Source organism: Hordeum vulgare, chromosome 5H, assembly GCF_904849725.1.
Source record: "Hordeum vulgare subsp. vulgare chromosome 5H, MorexV3_pseudomolecules_assembly, whole genome shotgun sequence".
NCBI classification, from domain to species: Eukaryota; Viridiplantae; Streptophyta; class Magnoliopsida; order Poales; family Poaceae; genus Hordeum; species Hordeum vulgare.
Genome location: NC_058522.1, coordinates 180,343,317 through 180,368,938, shown reverse-complemented (window position 1 = coordinate 180,368,938; position 25,622 = coordinate 180,343,317). Strand labels below are relative to the sequence as shown.

At 52.5% G+C, this 25,622-nt stretch overlaps 1 protein-coding gene across 1 annotated transcript; it reads left to right on the top strand.

The window, feature by feature from the left end:
- The first annotated feature begins 3,664 nt into the window (after positions 1–3,664).
- On the top strand, positions 3,665–23,884 carry LOC123398804 (chaperone protein ClpC2, chloroplastic). Its single transcript, XM_045093258.1, has 10 exons — positions 3,665–3,869; positions 5,995–6,577; positions 13,087–13,202; positions 13,294–13,416; positions 13,493–13,678; positions 19,965–20,180; positions 20,280–20,497; positions 21,666–21,741; positions 21,824–21,913; positions 22,536–23,884. Exons 2-10 carry the CDS (start codon positions 6,019–6,021, stop codon positions 23,712–23,714), a joined length of 2,763 nt encoding a protein of 920 aa, XP_044949193.1. The 5' UTR covers positions 3,665–3,869; positions 5,995–6,018; the 3' UTR covers positions 23,715–23,884.
- The last annotated feature ends 1,738 nt before the right edge of the window (positions 23,885–25,622 follow it).

Sequence of the window (25,622 nt, the reverse complement as noted above, 5' to 3'; positions counted from 1 at the left end):
CGAGTTTCACCCGTCGGCCATGGCGGATCCGGTTGCTCTTACCTTGCAGCGTCGTTACAGAGAGGAGGGGGAATGGATCTGGGTGGAGCAGCGGCGGGGAGGAACCCTAACAAGGCACGAACGCCAAGGGGGGTCTGTATAGCGCGAGGGGAAAGCGTGGGGCGTGCCATCGGCCATGTACGCACGCTCTCTCCTCGGTGGAGCAGAGGGGAACGAGAGAGAGAGGATGACAAGTGGGACCCTCTGCCTCGCTGGAAAGGGGAGGAAAACGTCGCCGTGCGCGGCTCCTGCGCGAGGGGGAGAGCAGATGGGCTGCTTAAGTGGGAGCAAACCCACTTAGGAGCGGCAGATAGAGGAAAATAAAAAGGAATTCCTCATTCCCATTTACAGAAAAACACAGAAAGGAATTAAAGCATAGAATAAAACACTGGGGATAAAATCAAACAAAAATATCCCATGGTCATAGAAAAATGTGACCTAGTTGAATAAAATGCAAAATGATTTTTAGGGGCAAATGAATATTTACAAAACAACATTATGTGGGCTGTTTTGTATTTATTTTGCACCTTTTGAAAACCCCTTTTGAATCAGCAACTCCACTTTTCAAAATCACCACAATTCTGCTAACACAAGAGCATTTTTAAAAGAGGAAAGGAAGAAGAGATATTTAACATAGAATAATTAGGGAGGGAGTGAAGATGTTTTGTTTTGAAAACTAAGCACTTGCTAACACATGCTTCACTCCACACAAGTCACACATCACATGATCACAAGTCTCCACACTAAGACAAGGGAAGGTATAGATGCAAGTCAAACAAGGCATGGCATGGCATGGATGCATGCATGCAAAATAAGAACACAAATTGACACATGAAATCATAGACACAAAATGACATCATCATATCCATGACAAGGTGGACCCACATGCAATAGGTTCCAAATATGGCAATTACACACTTGGGGCATGACACTTTCCTTGCTCTTACGAGCTTTAGGCTTTTGTGCTGGCGACGACGCTTGATGGGCTCGTTGCCACTGTTTTTTGCCGAGGTGTCATCATCGCTTTTCTCCATGGCGCTCTCGTCCCTAGGGGTGTCCACCATGTAGACGTTGTACGTGGAGGTGGCGGTCGATCATCCCGTTACGGAAGGACTGAGTGATTGAATAGTCGTGTCCATATCTTTGGCTTCTTCGGAGGAGAAGTCTAACAAATCGGTTAGATCTTCGATAGTAGCGATGAAATGTGTGGTGGGTGGGGAATAAAGTTCCTCGCATCTAGTCCCGGGCCGGAAGGGTCCTCGATCGGGATTAGTCCATCCGAACTGTCAACGGTTTGGGTTTGAGTCATCGTCTCATTTGACCATGGGAGATTTGCCAGACTAATTCCCAGAGCCCTCGCGGAGTTGAACTCAAGGGCTTCAGCGTAGGAAGTGTGCTCGGGCAGGATTACCCTCGGGCCTTCTAACACCATGGTCAGATCCTGGCTCAATGTCGAATCAAGGTTAAAATCTATTCCGGACTCGAGGTCGGGAAGAAGACTCGAAGTTAAGGCTTCGGAGTTTTCGAGCTCCTCGTCTAAAGTCGAGACCTCAGAGAGGATGAGGTTGCCCCGGGTGTCGGCAACGAATTCCAAATTGCCAAACTTGAATTCCTGGCCCAGGTGAGCCCGCTGATCTGGTGATGAACCGCCTTGACATGCGGGGTTGTACTGCTGAAAGAAGGGGATTGGTTGGAGATGAAGGTATCCCTAGCCTTGACGTTATCACTGGAGACCAAGCGAGCCATCGATCCTTTTTGTGATATCACACCGGAGCTCTCAATGAAAGCACCAATGTCGGTGTCAAAACCGACCGATCTCGAATAGGTGGTCCGAACTGTGGATCCAGGGTCGATGGGTAACAAGAGACGAAGAAGACGATGTTTACCCAGGTTCAGGCCCCCTCGATGGAGGTAAAACCCTGCGTCCTACTCTTGTCGGTATTGATGTAGTAGTACACAATATAGAGTTGATTTACTTCGAGATCGGATGTTGTGGTCTAAACCCTAATCGTAATGAGCTTAATGTATCCTACGAACTATGGCCCTCTGGCTTATATAGACACCAGGGGTGCTAGGGTTACACAAAGTTGGTTACAATAGGGAAGGAATATGTTGATCACTACGTCGCCTTGGATTGTATGTCAAGTTTTCGGAAGAGTCCATCTTGATTCTGATACTTCTAATGATGGTCGAACATGCCCTGGAGTCCGGCCCATGAGAATAGACAGACACCCCGAGGACCCCCTAATCCCGGACTCCCTCAACCAGCCTTAGGTAGGCCATATTAGGGATAACATGGACTAGTAACATGCATATGTTACTAGTCTATGTTATTACTACCTCCATCCAGGTTTATTGGTCCCCTTCATATTTTGTGCAAAAATTTGACCATTGATCTAACTAACAAAATGTTTGTGCATGTCATAAAAAATTATATTGTTGGTTTCATATTTGAACGTAGTTTTCAATGTTATTTTTTCTGGCATGCATTAACATTTTGTTAGTTAAATCTAAGGTCAAAGTATGGCACAAAATACAAATAGAACCAATAAACCAGGACGGAGGTAGTACCTCCACAATGGGCAGTGTCATAGGTGTGATAACATATTATGTTCAGAGCATCTACAACTAGGGCCACAAACCCGTCTCAAACGCTCGGGCGGATGGCCCGTTCACGAACCGGTCATAAATGTGACCCAGACGGACTCCTTAAACGGACCTCAAATGCCCGGGCTGACTGGGAAACCCGATGGTTCGATGGACGTACCCTCCATCGTCGCGTGTCGCTGCTCTGGTGGGCCGCGTAGTGCCCTAGCCCGACTATTTAAGCCGAACGCCTGCACTAAAACTCTAACCATATACATTTCCACCCCTCCCATCCGCCGTCGTCGCCACTTTCCGCTCGTCGTCCGTCACTTAAAGCTAGTCGTCCGCCACTTTCCGCTAGTACCTATGCCCCCACGCCGGGCAACTTATCTAACGCCGGAGCACCGACTGCAGCTCCTTGAGAAGTTCCTAGCAAAGTGTGAATCCCGGATAGTCGCGCGGCTACCTTCGGATGCGGTAGAACCGTAGGAGGAGGAGGAGGAGGAGGGCTGGGGGACGCTTGAGTCGCGGATCTGTAGGCGGGGCAGCACGCGATCCTCAACTCCCTCCAGTCAGAATCGGCGGCAGAGGCCAAGCGGCGTCGTCTACAGGAGATGGAGGTGGAGCACGCCGCGAACGTTGATGAGATGCCCGCGGCTATGGATGACGATGAGGAGGAGCCGAAGCCCTCCTATGTGCCCATCTTACCCGATGCCTCGCATAGATTTGGACATCTTCGTTGATGAAACTTAATTTAGACTACCATGGTGTATGTACTTTCATTATGACCAGTCCTAGTGCCATCGCTACACAAAGACTTGCGCTAGCTCTTAATGTCCCAAATTTTGTTGAACCCAATTTTCTCCCTTCTCAACATTTTACCCGCATTGTATGAACAGTTACAGATTCTCTTCTCATGAGAAGGAAAAATATCTAAACTGCCAAAAAAATATCTGCCACCATGCTTGGCAGGTAAATTGGTGACTTGTCCAAATCCCCAGCCCTTATAATAATTCAGAAGAAAAAATACTTGTGAAAACTAAAGGGGAGAGAGAGAGAGAAAAGAATCAGCCAGAATGAGCATGAGGCCAAAATAAAGAAAGGAAAGAGCAATTCTCTTCTTGGTTGCTTGTTGGGCATCCCCAACCAAGCGACTCTTCTTCTCTTCTCCCTTCTTATCTCCTTGGAGGAGAAACAAACAGGGACGCGCTCTTCTTTCTCCCTCTCTCGGTCTCTCATCGCAGGTGAGCAGCTCATCCCAGTGGCTTCCCTGTCTCGATTTCTTCGCTCCTGGTTTCGGTAATCGCTTCTTCTCGGCCGAGGGCCTGATTTTCCAAGGACAAGATTTCACCTTTGGAGTGATTCTTGGTCGTGGAACCCATGGGCTGTTCTCTTCCTGGGGAAATCAAGTCCTTCGTTTTTAGTTCTTACTATTATTCTGGTTAAGATTGCCCTGGGCGATCTCGTTGCAGCATTAGTTGATTGATGCGGCAGGAAGTTCAAGTGCGCCAACGATCCTTATCTTTAAACGGACGGGCGAACCGACGAATATGTCCTTTTCTTCCTATTGACAGTACTCCAACAACAATAAGGCCTTTCAATCCGAAATAAGTTGGTGTAGATTAGAGTTGAAACCTGTAGGCTAGAGTTTTGTGGCTGCAATAGCTAACTTTCACGCACCCTGTCCATGGCTAAATCTTTGGTGATATTTCAGTCCTTCAGATCTCTCATTACGGATTTCTCTCTTGTCAAGTTTGTTCTACCCCGACCTCTCTTGATATTATCAGCATGTCTTAACCATCCACCATGCACTGACGCACTTCTGGAGGCCTGCATTGTATATGCCCAAACCGACAAGATTGAAAATACTCCAACCTAGCAGAAAAATTCCTGAGGCAGCGCCTGTAACTGTTTATTTTGCCAACGATGCCTTGTAAGAGGAACTCTAGAAGTGTGGCCATATTGGCAGCCTCCATATCACATATGGAGCGATATGGAGGCTGCCGAGCCAAGTGCAAACATAGAACGGCATAATGTATCATGGGACCCATTCGTCAGTGGGATACCTTTTTTTTTTCAATCTCCGGTACATATATATTCAATTAAACCCGAGCACAGCGGCGAGGTCTTGGACGATCAGTAGCACGACGGCTGTGACAGTGGAGGTTGTGGGTGGCGAGAAGGGAAGTGGAGGCTGCGGGGCTTTTTTATAGCTGCGAGCGGCGGGCGGTGGGAAAAGTGGCGGTAAAATTGCCAAGAGTCAGCGCGGGAGGTTGGGGAGGGAGGTGTCCCCGCTCGCGCTCCAAACCAATGTTCCCAACCTAGCCATATTGGTGGTTATTATGCCGATTGGCTCGATATGGCTACTCTGCTAGAGTTGCTCCAATAGTATGGAACGGTGGAATAGTATTTATTGATCATTTACAGTGCAAAATAAAGTCCATGATGAAGTGCACGCCTTATTTTATTTCTTTCACTTGGGGTGTGAGGCAGAAAGGGAGTGTGGTCTAGGGTTTTAGGAAAGAACAACAACCGCCACTTGAAAAATTTGGGTCCCCTCGCCTCCAGCTGCCATCTTCGCGCTAAGAGGTGACAGGACCTCGGCTCCTCGAGAGTTTTGTGGCTGCCGTCTTGGCGTTGAGAGGTGGCGGGAGCTCAGCTCCTTAGTTTTGTGGTCTTCGTTAGGGTCTCTCTAGTGGTGGATGTGGTGTTTTTGTGAATAAAGTTACCATGGTTCTTTCTCTAGAGTGGTGGTGCCATGTGATGAGTTCATGTTATTGTGTCGTGTTGTTTTGCTCTCTTGATTCTTTCTAGAGTGGGAGCCCTTCCTTAACGTTTTGGCAAAGATCTTGCAATTTTATTTTATTTTTGAGATTGACCTGCACTTCTAGGGGATCATCCCGGCCCAAATTCATTAAACGCTTATGGCTTCCTATCATTTTTTATGGCCGACTCAAGGGGCTTCCAAAAACATGTATTGACAATCAAGCTTGTGCGGGTAAACGAGTGGCAGTGTAGCTGCTCCGGTCGAATTGCAGTATCTTTAATAAAGCCTTGGCAATATTTCATCTTGCAAAGATTGATACCACGAAGAAGATGTCTCTTTAAGAGATATCATTATAATTCTTAGTTGTAGGTGTTACTGTGTAGTTTCTTGGACATTGGATCCAAAGGATTGTACCTGTGATGGCTATCGAGTATGAATGAAGTTACATGCGGTTTCTCAAAAAAAATAAAAAATCGGAGGGCGAGACGAAGAGGTTAAAGCTAAATAAATATTTACTTGTATTGAGCATTCAGCTTACTTCTCTTTGAGGATCAGGTATCTGGAATGGTTTCTAACTACTTCTGTGCTAACATCTTGCACAGGTTTGGGACAACTTACTTTTGACCATGGCAGGGACCTTAGTCCTGCCGGTTGCTCTTGAGACAACTTTTGCAGGCCGTACAGGCGGTCGACACTGGAAGTCTCATGGAACCAGGAGGACTCCCTCAATGTTGGCAATGTCATTAAACCGTCCTGTAAGGATGGCAGCATTTGTCGGTCTGAGATCGGTACATAGCTTCTCAGCTATGTGCTCGTCCAACTTCAGGTCAACAGTTGCATCTTACAGATTCTCTAGACGGGGAAGGCGTGCTTCTTTTGTAACCAGAGCGATGTTCGAGAGATTTACTGAGAAAGCTATAAAGGTCATAATGCTCGCACAAGAGGAAGCGAGACGCCTGGGTCACAACTTTGTCGGAACAGAGCAAGTTCTATTGGGTCTGGTTGGAGAAGGCACTGGTATTGCGGCGAAGGTGCTTAAGTCCATGGGTATAAATCTGAAGGATGCCCGTGTGGAAGTGGAGAAGATCATTGGGAGGGGCAACGGTTTTGTTGCTGTTGAAATACCATTCACACCACGTGCAAAACGTGTTTTAGAGCTTTCATTGGAGGAAGCTCGCCAGCTAGGTATGTCAGTCGTCTTTCTATAGTTTGGTCCATTTTACTTATTTTTTATTTCTATGGTTCCTAGGTTACTGCCAGACAAACTGAAACTTAATAAAAGGATAGTTACATCTCTGTTACTGGAACAATTGATGCCTCTTTTCTTAGCTAGCTATCAGTTACAACTTAAAAGTTTTCAGCAACCAAAACATGAATTTGTTCCATCAGACCATCACCAAGTGTTCCAAGTTGAACTAGCGGCAATTGATATCACTAGGGTTGAATTTGTGACTGATAATGCATATTTGATTATGGTGACCATCACTCTTTCCATTATGCTTCTATCTAGGATGATTGAAGTGGAGTTAAAGCATATTCTCTTCACACTTCTAATTGCTACTGCGCTTTTTCATGTTTCTCACCAACTATAAGTCTAAATTTTGTCCGTTGGCCCACACAATTGGCTAGCTACCTGACTACTTTCAGTTACAACTTAAAAAATATTTTTGTTTTGAGAAAATCTAGAAGCCTTTTGTCTCGGTAGATACAATAGGTTATTTGCAAGCCTATGACTAGGCCTATGACAAGCACAACAACTCAACAAGCATCACACCCCTATGAGCTATGTTCTAACCGTAGTGACGCTTGGAGGCTAGCCTCTCCTACTGTAGCCTGTAACTATGTGTTATGACCGGCATCACTTATAGCCGGAGGAGGCCCAATGGGCACGTTAAGTTAGGGGCTTAGCCCAAGTTATCTTATTTTTATTAGCATCGAGATTATATAACCAGTTGTAAGACACCCTTTTGGAATTAAGCAATAAGACATATTCTATTGCCCGACTCCCAGAGGAGCCGGAATCCCTAACCCTAGCCGCCGCCTCTCCCATCGCCGCCGCCTCCCCTCTGGGCGAGACGGCGCCCTCGCGCCGGCCGCCGCGCTCACGCCCACGCCAACTCCCCTCCTTCCCCTACAATCTCAGGCAAGGGCCCAGTAGGACCCTAGCTCCTACCAGTTTGGTATCCAGAGGCTTTGGTTCGGTCATGTCTTCGCCGCCGCCCTCCCCAACCCTCCCGCTGTCGACATCCACCACCGCCCCGATGGCCACCACGGCCGGCGCCCCGCACTCGCCCGTGCCGGTCACCTCCGCCGCGCCGCTTCCCGCCGTCCTCACCCCGGAGGAGATCACCGGTCCGTAGGGGCGAATCCCCTGACCGGCGACCGGCGGAGGCCCGGGGGTCTCTATTCACCAGCTCCGGTTTCCCCCCTCGCCGTTGCCGCTACCGGCCTGGGTGACCGGGACGTCGCAGCCAATATATACGACAGCCTCGGCGCCGCCGCACATCCTGTCGCCACCGGCGCCGCCGCCGCAGTACTACGGGCTCTCCAGCTTCGTTGGTCCTTACGCCGTCCCCAACGGTTACCCGGCGCCGACCCCCACACTTCTCCGCGCCGACGAGCCGTACCAGCACGGCGCCCATACCCACACGCCGCCGCGTTTCGCCAAACTGGACTTCGCCACCTACGACGGCACCGAGGACCCCTTGAACTGGCTCAACCAATGTGACCAGTTCTTTCGGGAGCAACGGACGCTAGCGTCGGACCGCACCTGGCTCGCTTCGTATCACCTCCGAGGCGTCGCACAGATGTGGTATTGCTCTCTCGAGCAGGACGAGGGCGGCATGCCTCCATTGGAGCGTTTCCGCGAGCTCTGCCTCCTACGCTTCGGGCCTCCGATCCAAGGGAGACGGCTGGCGGAGCTTGGCCACCTACCCTTCACCTCCACGGTGCAGGACTTCGCCGATCGCTTCCAGGCCCTGTCGTGTCACGCCCCCGGCGTGATGGCTCGCGAGCAGGCAGAGCTCTTCATGGGCGGTCTGCCGGATCATATCCGCGTGGACGTGGAGCTGCGGGGACCTCAGGACCTCCAGACGGCCATGTATTACGCCCGTGCCTTCGAGCGTCACGCGCAGGCCCTGCAGCAGGCGTCGCCGGCTCGGGGCGCCCGGCAGCTAGGCAGGCTGGCCCCAACACCACCAGTGCCGGGGCGCCCGCCTCCGGCCTCTACGGCAGCCCCCGCTCCAGCCGCGATGCGGCCCTTCCGCTGGCTCACCCCGGCCAAGCAGCTCGATCGCCGTCGCCAGGGGCTTTGCTATAACTACGACGAGCCCTACGTGCCGGGCCACGTATGCCCACGCCTCTTCTACTTGGAGGCGTCCGACTACGTCGAGGAGGACACCGCCACCGACGGGCTCGGCGACTTGCCCGCCCTAGTTGCGGCGGAGGCCGCATAGGCGCCCGCTCCCGCGACGGCTCTCGTGGTCTCCCTCCATGCTCTCGCGGGCATCCGAGACGAGCGGACTATGCTCTTGCCGGTGATGATCAACGGCGAGCGCCTGGTGCCCCTCCTGGATACGGGCTCCACGCATAACTTCCTGCCTGAGTCGACCATGCACCGCTTAGCGCTCCAGCCGACGGGCGGGGAGCACCTCTGGGTCACTGTAGCTAACGGCGACCGCCTCCGGTGCCATGGGATTGCACGGAACGTGCCCATCACCATCGGCGACGAGCACTTCACTATCATGTGCGCCGACATCGACTTGGGCTGCTTCGACTTCATCCTCGGCATCGACTTCTTGAGGACCCTTCCCAGCGATGATCTTCTGGCGCCAGGGTCACCGCATCTAGTGGGCGGGCATGGGTGGCGCCTTCCGAGCGACGCCGCAGCTCCAGTTGGCAGCGACTGCTACAGGGCCCAAGCACCTCATGTTGGATCATCTCTTGCAGCAGCACCGCGACCTCTTCGACGAGCCTCAGGGCCTTCCGCCAGCCCGGGTGTATGACCACCGCATTCATCTCCTGCCGGGCACGGCACCGGTTGTGGTGCGCCCCTATCGCTACCCCCAGTTGCAGAAGGACGAGCTGGAGCGGCAGTGCGTGCTCATGCTCGCCTTGGGCATCATCCGGATTTCCACGTCGCCGTTTTTGGCGTCGGTCCTCCTCGTCCGCAAGTCGGACGACACGTGGCGCTTCTGCATCGACTACCGCGCCCTGAACGCCCAGACGCTCAAGGACAAATTTCCTATCCCTGTCGTCGACGAGCTCTTGGATGAGCTACATGGGACGCGCTTCTTCACCAAGCTCGACCTCCGTTCGGGCTACCACCAGGTGCGGATGCATCCGGACGATGTCGCGAAGACGGCGTTTCGGACTCATCACGGCCACTTTGAGTTCTTGGTGATGCCTTTTGGCCTCTCCAACGCTCCGACGACCTTTCAGGCCTTGATGAACGACGTCCTCCGCCCCTACTTGCATTGGTTTGTGCTTGTTTTCTTTGATGACATTCTTATCTACAACGCCTCTTGGGCGGAGCACCTTCAGCACGTCGCCATCGTCTTCAACGAGCTTCGGGCATCATCTCATCTTAAGCGCTTGAAGTGCTCGTTCGGTACGCCTTCCGTCGCCTACCTCGGCCATGTCATCTCGGCCGAGGGTGTTGCTATGGACGCCGACGAGGTGGCGGCTGTCGTGGCCTGGCCGACGCCGCACTCACCGCGGGCTCTCCGCGGCTTCCTGGGCCTCGCGGGTTACTACCGGAAATTTATCCGGGAGTTCGGCCTCATCGCGTCCCCGCTCATGCGCCTGTTGCAATGCGACGCCTTCGCTTGGGATGCGGAGGCAACAGAGGCGTTCGAGGCCCTCAAGCAGGCCCTCAGGACGGGCCCCGTCCTCCAGATGCCCGACTTTGACCGGCCGTTCATGGTGGACTGCGACGCCTCCGGTGTGGGGTTCAACGCTGTCCTTCATCAGGGCGACGGGCCGCTTGCGTTCTTCAGCAGGCCCTTCGCTGCGCGCCATCATAAGCTCGCAGCCTATGAGAGGGAGCTCATTAGCTTGGTGCAGGCCGTGCGCCATTGGCGGCCATATCTTTGGGGGCGTCCGTTCCAGATTCGCACGGATCACTACAGCCTCAAATTCTTATTGGACCAGATGCTGTCTACCGTGCCGCAGCACCAGTGGATCAACAAGCTCTTTGGCTTCGACTTCACCGTCGAGTATTGTCCAGGCCGCCTTAACACTGTGGCCGATGCCCTGTCCCGCCGCGACGCCTACCACGACGCGGACTCCGGCAACTCCGACGGGGCGACTCTCTGCATCCGCTCGGGGCCCTCCTTCGCCCTCCTTGACGACATCCGCAGGGCTACCGCGGACGCGCCGGACGCTCAGCTCCTTCGGCAGCACCTCGACGCCGGCAACCTCGCAGAGCCGTGGCGTTTGGCGGACGGCTTGCTCCTACATGGGCGTCGCCTCTTCATGCCGGATCACGGCGATCTCCGTCACCAGGTTCTGCTGCTGGCACGCTCGGCCGGCCACGAGGGTGTGCAAAAGACCCTCCACCGTCTTCGCGCAGATTTCTACATCCTCGAGGATCGGGCCTTGGTCCGGGACTGGGTGCGGTCTTGTGTTACGTGCCAGTGTAACAAGACGGAGACACTGCGGCCGGCTGGGCTACTACAACCCCTGGAGGTGCCCTCTCAAGTCTAGGCCGATATCTCCATGGACTTCATTGAGGGCCTCCCAAAGGTGGGCGGCAAGTCCGTCATCCTCACGGTGGTCGACCGCTTCTCCAAGTACGCTCACTTCATCGCGCTCGGCCATCCCTACACAGCCGCCTCCATGGCTTGTCCGCCTCCACAGGTTTCCGTCTGCGATCGTCAGCGACCGGGACCCGGTGTTCACGGGGCATGTCTGGCGTGATCTCTTCCGACTGGCGGGCGTGAAGCTCCGCCTGAGTACGGCCTTCCATCCTCAGACCGACGGCCAATCCGAGGTGGTCAACAAGGTGATTGCCATGTATTTGCGTTGTGTTATAGGTGATCGTCCCCGTGCTTGGGTGGATTGGCTCGCATGGGCAGAGTACTGCTACAACACCTCTTGTCACTCCGCCCTGCGTGCCACGCCGTTCGAGGTGGTCTATGGCCGACCGCCCCCGCCCATCCTGCCGGTTGACCCTGCGACGGCCCGGACCGAGGCGGCGGGCGATCTTCTTCGCAGCAGGGACGAGATGCTTGCGGAGGTGCGCCAACGCCTTCTCCAGGCCCAGCAGCTATCCAAGCGGTACTATGACGACCATCACCGAGAGGTAGAGTTTGCGGTGGGCGACTGGGTGTGGTTGCGCCTCCTTGACCGCTCCACGCAGTCCCTGGACCCGCACACTAAGCGCAAGCTGGGCCCTCGCTACGCGGGGCCATTTTCTGTGGTGGAGCGCACAGGCAAGGTGGCCTACCGCCTGCAGCTTCCGGCCGGTGCCCGCATCCATGACGTGTTTCATGTGGGGTTGCTGAAGCCCTTCCACGGAGACCCGCCAGCAGCCACACCGGTGCTACCTCCGACCTCCGACGGGCGCCTTCTTCCAGGACCGGCCAAGGTGTTGCAGGTCCAGCAGGGTCGCGGAGTGTGGCATTTATTGATCCAGTGGCAAGGCCTTCCGGAGGAGGAGTTCGAGGAGTTCTGCCGACATTTTTCAGACTTCCAGCTCGAGGACGAACTGTTTGCGCAGGCGGGGAGAGATGTTATGACCGGCATCACTTATAGCCAGAGGGCCCAATGGGCACGTTTAGTTAGGGGCTTAGCCCAAGTTATCTTATTTTTATTATCGAGATTATATAAACAGTTGTAAGACACCCTTTTGGAATTAAGCAATAAGACATATTCTATTGCCCGGCTCCCAGAGGAGCCGGAATCCCTAACCCTAGCCGCCGCCTCTCCCATCGCCGCCGCCTCCCCTCCGGGCGAGACAGCGCCTTTGCGCCGGCCGCCTCGCTCACGCCCACGCCAGCTCCCCTCCTTCCCCTACAATCTTAGGCAAAGGCCCGGTAGGACCCTAGCTCCTACCACTATGCTTCTGCACGGATGGTATTGGACAGCAAGGTGATGCAGGGCTTCTCCCTGCAGAGGGCGGCAATATTTTGCTGCTTCCAAAATCCACCAACTGTGAGCATTAGGCATGGCGTAGTGCAGTCAATGGTCAGTTACTACGTTGCCACCAGCCAACGAAGTTGTCTCCAGCTATCAGTAAACATACAAGTCTTGGACAATCAACTGGGATTTGCCATTGGCTAAGTGATCCAAGCTGATCCAGCTGGAACAGACACCACAATTATTCTGACTGATAATTTAATTTTGCTATGTCAGCCATTCTATGAATTCACACTCTTCTCATCCCTGTTATGCTGTTTTCTGATGGGATTGTAGTTGAACTCACCAACATATGCTTTATTGCATCGTATTCTGTTGACACTTGCACTTGCTAAAGTGCTATTTCATCGTTCTTTACATGAACTAAAAGTATAAATTTTGAATTTATAACGGGATACATGGATGTATTTTGTATGATGCACTTCATTATTTTGGTTTGCCCGACGTATAGTTTTTCAATAATGGACATCCTTGTATTCCTTATGTGAATTCTTCCCTCTGTTTTCATGATGTGATGCATCTGTTTTCTGGAGCTGATACCCTCATCTTTCCAGGACACAACTATATTGGGTCCGAGCACTTGCTTCTTGGATTGCTTCGTGAGGGGGAAGGAGTGGCAGCTCGCGTACTTGAGTCTCTTGGTGCTGACCCCAGCAATATTCGTACCCAGGTAAGTTATATCTGAGATTAAACTCGACTCTTTGAAAAGCGAGTCTTTTTTTTCCTTTTATCTTGTTTTCACAAATGTTATGCATCTATAGGTTGTCCGGATGATTGGTGAGACAACAGAAGCTGTTGGTGCTGGAGTTGGGGGAGGGAGCAGTGGTAACAAGATGCCGACACTTGAGGAGTATGGGACTAATTTAACAAAACTAGCCGAGGAGGTAATATTTTCATTTTACTACGATGCAATAGGTGCTTGCTCAGGCCTCTAATTGTTAAGTCTGATAATATCTGTAGGGAAAGCTAGATCCTGTTGTTGGGAGGGAACCACAGATTGAACGTGTTGTACAAATTTTGGGCAGAAGAACCAAGAACAATCCCTGCTTAATTGGAGAACCTGGTGTTGGTAAGACAGCTATTGCAGAAGGGCTTGCTCAGCGCATTTCTAATGGCGATGTGCCTGAGACGATAGAGGGGAAGAAGGTATACCTTGGTGCTTTAGTGCAGTTATATACCTTGTTGCAATTCTTATATGTTAATCCTAATATTTCCTCTGTTAATTGATTCCGTTAGATTAGGTGCAAGGCTCTCATTGTATTTCTACTATGTTTGATTACTGCCTTGTGTTTGGTTTATCCATGCTGTTCTGCTTGAGCTTGTGCATGTAACAGACTAACAGTGTATGTCAAGTAACTATGATCACTCATATTCTTTTAATGGAACAACATAATTTTCAAGAAAGTGTATCTACAATTTCTTTAATTATCTATGCTGATGCACAGACTTTCAAGCAAAATTACAGAACTTGTGTGCACGTCTTTTGGACAAATAATAAGGGTAACATATGCAATCAACTCCACTAGCTGGTTCATAGAGCTAAGAGGAAAGAATAGAAAGACTTACTACCAGCATGGGTTAACTCCTTCATTTAAGCACATGCCTTAGTTGTATTCTCTTCGTTTGGGCATAATGCTTTGTCATAGCTAGATAGTAGATGGTCTTTTTTAAGTCATGTACATTCATACAAACTACCAAAAAAATCAAAATCACAGTAGGGAAACCTACTGTTTTCCTAAAAAAAAAGTATGCTACTTTACAATTGGTTAATGACTCAAAAGGTAAATTATAAACAATGGTGGTAGAGGCTAGGGTTCTACCAGGTCTCAGACGTAGGTTGTAGGGGTGGAAGTGCGGCCGGCGCGGCTGGGGACGCAGGCGCCGGCGGTTGGGCGCTGTCGCTGAGAGAGAGAGATAGAGATAGAGAGAGAGGCGGCTAAGGCAGGGCGGCTAGGGTTTGGGCTCCCGTCTCATGAGGGAGACAACAAAATACTGTTTATTGTCTGATTAATATCGAAGGGGTACATGTGTTTATATAGGAGGACATCCTCCACTAAACCCTAGATAACTTGGGCTAAGCCCCTAATGCGTCCCACTATTGGGCCTCTTCCGTGCATACTGGAGTCTGACCATAACATCTCTCCCCGCCTTCTCAAACAGCTCGTTCTCGAGCTGAACATCTGGAAACTGCCGGCGGAAATCGTCGAGCTTCTCCCAAGTCGCTTCCTCCTTTGGCAGGCCGGCCCACTGTACCAAGACATGCCAGACGCCGCGACGCTGCTGCGCCTGCAGCACCTTCGCCACCTGCGCGGGAGCTGGAAGGAGGCGGCCATCCGAAGTAGGAGGAAGGGCCGGCGTCGCTGTAGGAGGGTCCCTGCGGTAGGCCTTCAGTAAGCCGACACGGAAGACGTCGTGGAGGCGAGAACCAGCTGGCAGCTCCAAGCGGTATGCGAGTGTGCCGACACGCTCCAGCACACGAAAGGGACTGGTGTAGCGAGGTCCCAATTTGCGCTTGGAGCGCGGGTCCAGAGACTGCGTGGTCCTGTGGAGGAGGCGCAGCCACACCCAATCGCCCACCGCGAACTCCGCCTCGCGATGATGAGCATCGTAGTACTTCCGGGCCAGCTGCTGTGCTTGGAGAAGACGCTGGCGCGCCTCAGCCAGAATGTCGTCGCGGGTGCGGAGTAAGTCGCCCGCTGTCTCGGACCGAGCCGTCCCAGGCTCGTAAGGGAGCAACGCTGGAGGTGGGCGCCCGTAGACCACCTCGAAAGGCGTGGTGCGCAGGGCGGAGTGATAGGAGGTGTTGTAGCAGTACTCCGCCCACGCCAACCAGTCCACCCAAGCCCGTGGACGATCACTAGTAACACAACGCAGGTACATGGCGATCACCTTGTTGACCACCTCGGATTGGCCGTTCGTCTGAGGGTGGAACGCCGTGCTCATGCGGAGCTTCACGCCCGCCAGCCGAAAGAGATCCCGCCAGACATGTCCCGTGAACACGGGATCACGATCGCTGACGATGGACGAAGGAAAACCGTGGAGGCGGACGATGCCGTCGAAGAAGGCCCGCGCCATGGAGGCGGCTGTATATGGATGACCCAGGGCGATGAAGTGCGCGTACTTGGAGAAGCGGTCAACCACCGTGAGGATGACGGACTTGCCGCCCACCTTGGGAAGGCCCTCGATGAAGTCCATGGAAATATCCACCCACACCTGGGAGGGTACGTCCAGCGACTGCAGTAGACCCGCGGGTCGTAGTGTCTCCGTCTTGTTCCGCTGGCACGTCACGCACGACCGCACCCAGTCACGGACCATCGCGCCATCACCGGGGATGTAAAAATCAGCACGGAGACGATGGAGAGTCTTCTGCACGCCTCGTGCCCTGCAGAGTGCGCCAAGGTCAGGAGCTGGTGGCGCAGGTTGCCATGGTCAGGCACGAAGATGCGGCGGCCATGGAGGAGCAACCCCTCGTCCAGGCGCCAGGGCGCTGCCAGCTCGCCGGCGTCAAGGCGCTGGCGCAGGCCCTGCGCGTCCGCGGCCGTCGAAGTTGCCCGGCGAATGTCGTCGATGAAGGCGAAAGATGGCCCGGAGCGGATGCACATGATAGTGCCAGCCATGGCGACGTCGTCCGCGACATCCTCAGTGTCGCGGCGGGACAAGGCGTCGGCGACCGTGTTGAGATGGCCGGGGCGGTGCTCGACGGTGAAGTCGAAGCCGAAGAGCTTGCCGATCCACTGGTGTTGCGGAATGGTGGAGAGGCGCTGGTCCAGCAAGAACTTGAGGCTGTAGTGGTCCGTGCGCACACGGAACGACCGGCCCCAAAGATAAGGCCGCCAGTGGCGCACCGCCTGAACCAGCCCAATAAGCTCGCGCTCGTAGGCCGCGAGCTTGTGATGGCGAGCGGCGAAGGGGTGGCTGAAGAAGGCGAGCGGTCCCTCGCCTTGGTGGAGGACGGCGCTGAAGCCGATGCCAGAGGCGTTGCAGTCCACCATGAACGGCATATCAAAGTCCGGCATCTGGAGGACGGGTCCTGTCGTGAGCACCCGCTGGAGAGCCTCGAATGTCGTAGTCGCCTCCTCGTCCCAGGAGAAGGCGTCGCGTCGAAGGAGACGAGTCAGTGGTGCGGCGATGAGGCCGAAGTCCCATATGTACTTCCGGTAGTAGCCGTCGAGGCCCAAGAAGCCGGGGAGCGCCCGCGGTGACCGCGGGGTCGGCGACGGCGGCGACCTTGTCCGCGTCCATCGCTACCCCGTCCGCCGAGATGACGTGCCCCAGGTATGCGACGGAGGTCGTGCCGAACGAGCACTTCGAGCGCTTGAGGTGAAGACGATGCGCCCGAAGCTCGTTGAGGATGATGGCCACGTGCTGTAGGTGCTCCGCCCAAGATGCACTGTAGATAAGAATGTCATCAAAGAAAACAAGCACAAAGCGGCGCAAGTATGGGTTGAGCACGTCGTTCATCAGGGCCTGGAAGGTTGTCGACGCGTTGGAGAGGCCGAACGGCATCACCAGGAACTCGAAGTGGCCATGGTGAGTGCGGAACGCCGTCTTCTCGATGTCATCAGGGTGCATGCGCACCTGATGGTAGCCCGAGCGAAGGTCGAGCTTGGTGAAGAAGCGCGCTCCGTGTAGCTCGTCCAAGAGCTCATCCACGACGGGGATGGGGAACTTGTCCTTGGATGTCAGGGCGTTGAGGGCGCGGTAGTCGATGCAGAAGCGCCATGTGCCGTCGGCCTTGCACACAAGGAGCACCGGGGCGGAGAACGGCGATGTCGAAATCCGGATGCGCGAGCATGACCGCCACCTGACGCTCGAGCTCGTCTTTTTGCAGCTGAGGGTACCGGTACGGGCGCACGGCGACAGGCGCCGTGTCCGGCAGCAGGTGGATGCGGTGGTCACAGGGCCGCGCGGGAGGGAGGCCCTGTGGCTCGTCGAAGATGTCGCTGTGCTGCTGTAGGAGGTCGGCCAGGAGGGGATGCGCCTCGTCCAGTGCGGCCGCCATCAACTGGAGCTGCGGAGTCGCGGTGCCGGAGCGCCGATGCCCGTCCACTGAACGCGACGGCCGCCCTTGCGCCAGAAGATGAGGGACAGCACATCGAGGTCCCAAAGGATGGGGCCGAGAGTGGACAGGAAGTCGATGCCGAGGATGAAGTCGTAGCAGCCCAGGTCGATGCCGACGCAGTCGATGGAGAACGGCTCGTCGCCGATGAGGACGGGAACCTGCCGCGCCACGCCCTGGCAAGCAAGGCGGTCCCCATTGGCGACGGTGACGCTGAACTTCTCCGAGCCCGCCGGTTGGAGTGCGAAGGTGGCGCATGGCGTCCCCGGACAGGAAGTTGTGCGTCGAGCCCGTGTCTACGAGCGCGGTGAGACGCTCCCCGTTGATCGTCACCGGAAGCAGCATCGTCTTTGCCGTCTTGATGCCAGCCATGGCATGAAGGGAGACGACGAAGGCGGTCGCATCGACCGGCCCGTAGGTCGTGACGCCGGCCTCAGAGAGTTTGGTGGCGTCGAGCTCCGCGGTGAGGGCCTCCACCTCCGCATCGTCGACGGTCTCCAAGTAGAACAGGCGGCGCACATATGACCCGGCGCATACGGCTCGTCGCAGTTGAAGCACAGGCCCTTGCGGTGCCGCTCGAGCTGCTCGGCCAACGTCAAGCGCCGGAAGGTGCGTGTCGGCGCGGGGGCAGCCGCAGTAGTGGCCGGCAGGGCGGGGCGTGTCGGGGTGGCGGCCGCCGGGGCGGGGCGGGTCGGGGGACGCGTGCCGCGGCCCGGGAACGCCTGCTGCAGTGCGTTGGCGAGCTGCTCGTACGCGCACGCGTAGTACATGGCCGTCTGCAGGTCCTGGGGGTCGCGCATCTCGACGTCGATGCGGATGTGGTCGGGAAGGCCGTGACGAAGAGCTCGGCAAGTTGGCGAGGCGTGACACCAGGCGCATGGCAGGCCAACGTCTGGAAGCGGTCGACGAAGTCCTGCACCGAGGTGGTGAAGGGAAGGCGACCGAGCTCGGCCAGGCGGCTCCCACGTATGGGGGGGGCCGAACCGGAGGAGAGACAGGTCGCGAAAGCGCTCCCATGGAGGCATCCCGCCCTCGTCTCGCTCGAGGGCGTAGTACCACGTCTGTGCGGCGCCACGGAGGTGGTAGGAGGCGATCCACGTGCGGTCGGACGCCATGGTCCGCTGCCCCGTGAAAAACTGGTCGCACTGATTGAGCCAGTTCAGGGGGTCGACGGTGCCGCCGTAGGTGGCGAACTCCAGCTTGGTGAAGCGGGGCGGCTGCTGCACGTGCTGCGAGGCCGTGTAGGCGCCCTCATGGCGGAAGGAGAGTGCTGCGGCACCACGGAGCTCTCGGCGTACGGGTCAGTATACCTGCCGAACCCCCCGAAGGTGGTGGTGGGCGACTGCAACACCGTCGGCTGTAGCGGCGCCGTCGTGTAGGTCGGCGTGTCGATCCACGTCGGCAGCGGGGACGACGACGATGGCCACCTGACCTGGTTGATCGGCAGGCCCTGGGGCGCGACGGTGGCCGGGGGCGGTGGCGCGAAGGGCGCCGCCGACAGAGGCGGTGGAGGCGGGGTCGCGTACGGAGCCTGGAGGAAGGTCTCGGAGGTTCGAGACCGCCAGGGTGAGGTCGCGGATCGCCGAGGACATCTCTGCCGGGGAGAGGACGGGGGCGGCTTCGGCTGCCAGGGCCGCAGTACCGGAGGCGGCCGGACCTGAGGTGGCCGGCGGCGGCGACTGGTGCGGCGGCGGCGGCTTCTGCGAGGTGGTGGGGAAGGCGGTGGTGGCGGCGGCGGTGGTGGTGGAAAGGTCCGACAAACTCATCGAACCCAAGCAATCTGATACCAAATTGGTAGAGGCTAGGGTTCTACCAGGTCTCGGACGTAGGTTGTAGGGGTGGAAGTGCGGCGGGCGTGGCTGGGGACGCAGGCGCCGGCGATTGGGCGCCGTCGCTGAGAGAGAGAGAGAGAGGCGGCTAAGGCAGGGCGGCTAGGGTTTGGGCTCCCGTCTCCGACAACAGAATACTGTTTATTGTCTGACTAATATCGAAGGGGTACATGTGTTTATATAGGAAGACAGCCTCCACTAAACCCTAGATAACTTGGGCTAAGCCCCTAATGCGTCCCACTATTGGGCCTCTTCCGTGCATACTGGAGTCCGACCATAACAAATGGCGTGTTAAAAAATTACTTACGTGCGATTATCTGTTATGGGTGCAGATTAGGGGTCATAGTCCCAACTCCCAAGGTCCATGCCCCGCAATCTGCATCAGTCAGATATGGACCTTTTGGGACTACGGTCGCTAATCTGCATCCGTGACACTATCAGTACTATACTTCATACTTGACACTTTTTTTTTGTGTGTGTGTGTTCCCGCATTATTTTGAAAAGATTGTAAGGAGATGATCATCTTGGAAACCATTTACTACAGGTCATTACCCTTGATATGGGACTTCTTGTTGCTGGTACGAAATACCGTGGAGAATTTGAAGAACGGTTGAAGAAACTGATGGAAGAAATCAAACAGAGCGATGAGATCATTCTCTTCATCGATGAAGTTCACACCCTCATAGGAGCAGGAGCCGCCGAAGGTGCTATTGATGCTGCTAATATTCTAAAGCCAGCATTAGCAAGAGGAGAACTTCAGGTATGTCGATGAGGTTACTTGGTACCGCATTGGGACACAGGGCTAACAATTTGCTTCCTTATGCTTTTACTGAATCTTTTTTACAACCAACCTTCTCAGTGTATTGGAGCCACCACACTTGATGAATACAGGAAGCATGTTGAGAAAGACCCAGCATTAGAAAGACGTTTCCAGCCAGTAAAGGTACCAGAGCCAACTGTTGATGAAACCATAGAAATTCTCAGAGGGCTTCGGGAACGCTATGAGATCCATCATAAACTTCGTTACACTGATGATTCTTTGATTGCGGCTGCTAAGCTATCTTATCAATATATCAGGTATGTGAACTATGAGATAGAGTCTAGCACCTTAGAGCATCTCCAATAGACGACGCGCGCAGGCGGGACGCGCCAAAACTTTTTTACAGCGCGCGCAACGGCTGTTTTTGCGTCCGAGTAGGCAGTTGCTTCACCAGGCGCTGCAAATTTTAGCGCGCCACTGTAGCGCTTCAGCAGGCCCGCAAAACTACAGCGCGCCGCGCCAGGCATATCTCAACCAACATAGTAATATTTGAACCAACATAGTCATAGCATATTTCCGGTCCCGTGCCCGCTCCCGCGTCGCCAACTCGGGGAAGTTCATCTCCCTACGAGGACGCCGGAGGCACCACGCCGCCGCGTCGTACGCACGGGCGGCCTCGTGGGCGGTGTCGAACGTGCCGAGGCCAAGGCGCATCTCACCGGAGCGGATCTCAGCGTGGAAGGCGCCGGAGGGGCGCGCAGGTAGCCCTAACTTTTTCGGCGGCATGGTGGCGTGGCGGCGGCGAGGCGAGAAAGAAGAAGCATGGCAAGGAAGAGCGGCGGAGAGGGCGCGTGGCGAGGCAGAGCGGTGGAGTGGGCGCGTGGAGGGGCGCTGGATTTATAGCGCGCGCGCGTCGACACGTGCCAAAACTACCGCGCGCGCCCGTTTTTTTTTTGCGCGCCACTTTTTCCCGCGCCCGCTGGAGCGCACCGTGTTGGCGCGCGCGTTAAAAGCCCTGTTTTTCGCGGGCGCGCTTTATTTGGCGCGTCTGTTGGAGATGCTCTTAGCTGGTCATGTTAATATTACTCGCCTCCTAGGAGGGCTGTAACCTTAAACTCTCTCTCTGTCTCTTCAGTGAAATGAAACGCAAAGGTTTCTTGAAAAAATATTACAATGCAACTTACCAAGTAGTTTATGACACAAATTGAACCTGTGCTTCAACCAAAATGTGGCTGAGGTTCCAAATTGAAAGGTCAAAATTTTGTTGACAGTTAATAGCTTAACATAACCATCAAGAGTCCACAGCATCGATACTTAGAAAACCAAATGAGGAGCATATATGCTCTGTAATGTAATGTATGATATTCTTAGACTTCAAAAGCATCGCAAAGAAAAAATTATACTATGTTTCTTGTCCGAATCTCATATACAACTTGGCTGCTATCTTGTATCCTTTTAATACCTGGCGAATTGTTTTGTTTGCAGTGATCGTTTCCTCCCAGATAAAGCAATTGATTTGATCGATGAAGCAGGTTCACGTGTTAGGCTTCGACATGCCCAGGTAGAGAATGTGTTTAAATGTTGCCTTTTTTTTTTATTTTCTGCACGTCCCGTACAAAATCTAAATAGAATCACTTATGCAGGTTCCTGAGGAAGCCAGAGAGCTTGACAAGGAGCTTAAGCAAATAACGAAAGATAAAAATGAAGCTGTCCGTGGCCAGGATTTTGAGAAGGTATCAGCCTATGCTGGACTGCTATATTTTGAATTCTCTTAATGCTGATAGAGCAACCCAACTGTTTAAAAACTTCATATGGGATGTTTATCCACCATATTTAACTTGTTTAGAGTGTTCATTGATATAATTGGAAGACGACATGTACTTTCATATGATCTAGGCATTCTTGTCTGTGAGGTCGGTCTCGGTTGATGGTAAAAGAATGTGTGTCATACTTCTGACATTGAATAGTTATCACTGCGAGTAAATTAGTACTAGTGTCCTTGAATATGCCTTTTCTCTAGTATAACCGCACTAGTGTCTGTTTATTCATGCGTGCTGATCTCAATTTTCTGGATGTCAGCAGCCGTATATCTGCATTTTCTTTGATATAGAGCTAACTAATATTTGGTGTGCCTGCCATTAGGCTGGAGAGTTGCGAGTCATACTTCTGACATTGAATAGTTATCACTGCGAGTAAATTAGTACTAGTGTCCTTGAATATGCCTTTTCTCTAGTATAACCGCACTAGTGTCTGTTTATTCATGCGTGCTGATCTCAATTTTCTGGATGTCAGCAGCCGTATATCTGCATTTTCTTTGATATAGAGCTAACTAATATTTGGTGTGCCTGCCATTAGGCTGGAGAGTTGCGAGATCGTGAAATGGAATTGAAGGCCCAGATAACGACCTTGATTGACAAGAGCAAGGAGATGACTAAAGCGGAGACTGAGTCGGGAGAGACCGGGCCGATGGTGAATGAATCAGATATCCAGCACATTGTGTCGTCATGGACTGGTATCCCGGTGGAGAAAGTCTCAACTGACGAATCTGATAAACTTCTTAAGATGGAAGAGACATTGCATAAGCGTGTCATCGGGCAAGATGAGGCTGTGAAAGCAATAAGTCGGTCTGTTCGCCGTGCTCGTGTAGGACTCAAGAGCCCCAACCGACCAATTGCGAGCTTCATTTTTGCAGGTCCCACGGGTGTTGGGAAATCAGAGCTTGCAAAGACTCTGGCATCATATTACTTCGGCTCTGAAGAAGCCATGATCCGGCTGGATATGAGTGAGTTCATGGAGAGGCACACTGTGTCCAAGTTGATCGGTTCACCACCAGGCTATGTGGGATACACTGAAGGTGGGCAGCTGACGGAGGCGGTTCGACGGCGACCATACAGCGTTGTGCTTTTTGATGAGATTGAAAAAGCGCATCCGGATGTGTTCAACATGATGCTCCAGATCCTGGAAGATGGAAGGTTAACTGACAGCAAGGGGAGAACAGTGGACTTCAAGAACACGCTTCTGATAATGACATCAAATGTTGGAAGCAGCGTGATTGAGAAGGGAGGGAGGAAGATTGGGTTCGACCTCGACTCAGACGAGAAGGACAGCAGCTATGGCAGGATCAAGAGCTTGGTGGTCGAGGAGATGAAGCAGTACTTCCGACCGGAGTTTCTCAACCGTCTCGACGAGATGATCGTCTTCAGACAGCTGACCAAGCTGGAAGTCAAAGAGATCGCGAACATAATGCTGCAGGAGGTTTTCACCAGGCTGAAGAGCAAGGACATCAACCTGCAGGTGACGGAGAAGTTCAAGGAGCGGGTCGTGGACGAAGGGTACAACCCTAGCTACGGAGCGCGGCCATTGAGGAGGGCGATCATGAGGCTTCTGGAGGACAGCCTTGCGGAGAAGATTTTGGGCGGGGAGGTCAAGGAGGGCGACTCTGTGATTGTTGATGTGGACTCGGAGGGGAAAGTCATTGTGCTGAATGGCGAGAGCGGACTGCCGGAGCTCCCAACCCCGGCGGTTGCTGTATAAGTAGTTGGTATATAGATAGATTGTTAAGCAGCCAATACAGCATTTTCATTTCATTCCAGCACATCTCTTCATAGGTACAGCAGTCAGGTGTATATAATTGTAACTGTATAAAATATACAGTAATACACATATAATTAAAGGGGAAAGAAAACATTACTGGCTTTGGCTTTTGATTTGATCCAAAGTGCGGGCGGGTTACTTTCTCAGGAAGTGCATGAAGTTTTACATTCCGTACTGTTCGTTATTAGTCCACATTTTGGAACAGAGGGTGTACTGCTTATTTACAAGTAGTGCTGAAGTGTCTGATGCTCTCCAGATTTACTGAAGTGCATTGCTCCTGAGCAGTTCAAATACTGATTCCTCCTCGAGTTTTTCTTTTTCTTTTTTTGTGAAACATGCACGAGTGATGTTCTTGGAAACCGCTTCTTGCGTGCAGTAAGCCAGGTGCTTAAAATAGTTTGCATTTCCTCTTATCCTCTCTACAGTTTCTTGTATTGTTTGATATATTTCTTTGTAAACTGGAGTATGTAATGATGAGGAATTCAATTTTTTTCTTCTATAGGTGGTCCTGCATAGTCGAAAACAATTATTCTATTTGGGGTCTGCATGCCGAAATTGTAAAATTCAAAAAATCCTGATAAAATACACACATATGTATGGATGTATACTAGCTGTTTGTAAAATTTCACTAGATTACAGTGTTTTAATATGGAAAACGGTTACCATCTTTCGGCGGATTGCATCGAACGCGTCCGTCACCTTCTTTACAAAGTAAGGCCGCACGCCTCACTCTTTGTTGTATACGTTTATGCAACAGAGGCCATGCTTCTGAAACATACAATGTTGCGATGGTCTATGACAGATCCATATTTTCCAACAAAACATCTCTTACGAATTATTTTCATAACAAGATTTGAGTTGAAAATAAAATTGCAACAAAATCTCGGTTGCATTTTTTTGCTACAAAACATCTGTTGTAGAAATAGTTCCTCAACTAAACATGTGTTGTAGAAATAATTCGTAACAAGACGTGTGTTGTAGAAATAATTCTACAACAAGATTTGTGTTGCAATAATGAGGCACGTCTTTTAAAAAAATTAGCCGACGAAAGCGTAGCATGCCTCTTTTAATATTGTGCTTTCTTACGTTTATGCTTGTCTCTTATATTCAACTATTGGTACATAATTGAAGAGAGGGATATAATCTGATTGCAAGAAAGTAGTGTGTTGAGCGGGTTTTTTCTTTAGGCCTAATGGACTTGTACTTAGTTCGAGTTTGAGTCTCAATCACCCGTCTATTTTTTCTGAACAAATGATAAACATAATTCAGTAGGTAAACATAAATCAGCATCTAAACTTTTATTGAGTTGAGACAAAGTTGCCTCAAAGATGTACAAATTTATATAGAATTTATAAGTTGCACAACATTATTCTCGTTAAAACTACAATTGGCTCAAGATGTACATATGCTAACATTATACCATAACAAAATAAAATACCCTCCATATTGCTGCAACTAACAAATAAGTAATAACAGTAACTGCACAAGGTTAAATGGTCATGCTTCGTACCTCAATTTGAATGACCATTCCTTTTATTTTTTTGGCATGCCGCAAAAAGCAAAGTTGTGATACTCCATCTAACAGCCCGGTTACACTATACAAAGAACAACATCATGCCTTTTCTCAGCCTGGTTCATAAGAAAATGACATGGAAAAGGATATAAGTTTTAGTAGTCATAGGTTTCAAGAACGAATTGAATTGTGTTCACTTGCGATAGTTTTGACCTACAAGCCCTTGTTTCGTTGCAACAAATAATTGTGCACCAGACAAACCTCAGCAGATGAGCATTTCTTAGATCATTTGGATAAACTCTACAATGATTTGGCACACCATGATAAACAATAGA

Excerpts from the sequence above, each read along its gene's own strand:
- LOC123398804 (XM_045093258.1), top strand. The coding sequence starts at position 6,019 with ATGGCAGGGACCTTAGTCCTGCCGGTTGCTCTTGAGACAACTTTTGCA. Across the intron at positions 13,203-13,293 it reads CCAGCAATATTCGTACCCAG|GTTGTCCGGATGATTGGTGA; the intron begins GTAAGTTATATC and ends ATGCATCTATAG. Across the intron at positions 20,498-21,665 it reads CTATCTTATCAATATATCAG|TGATCGTTTCCTCCCAGATA; the intron begins GTATGTGAACTA and ends TTTTGTTTGCAG.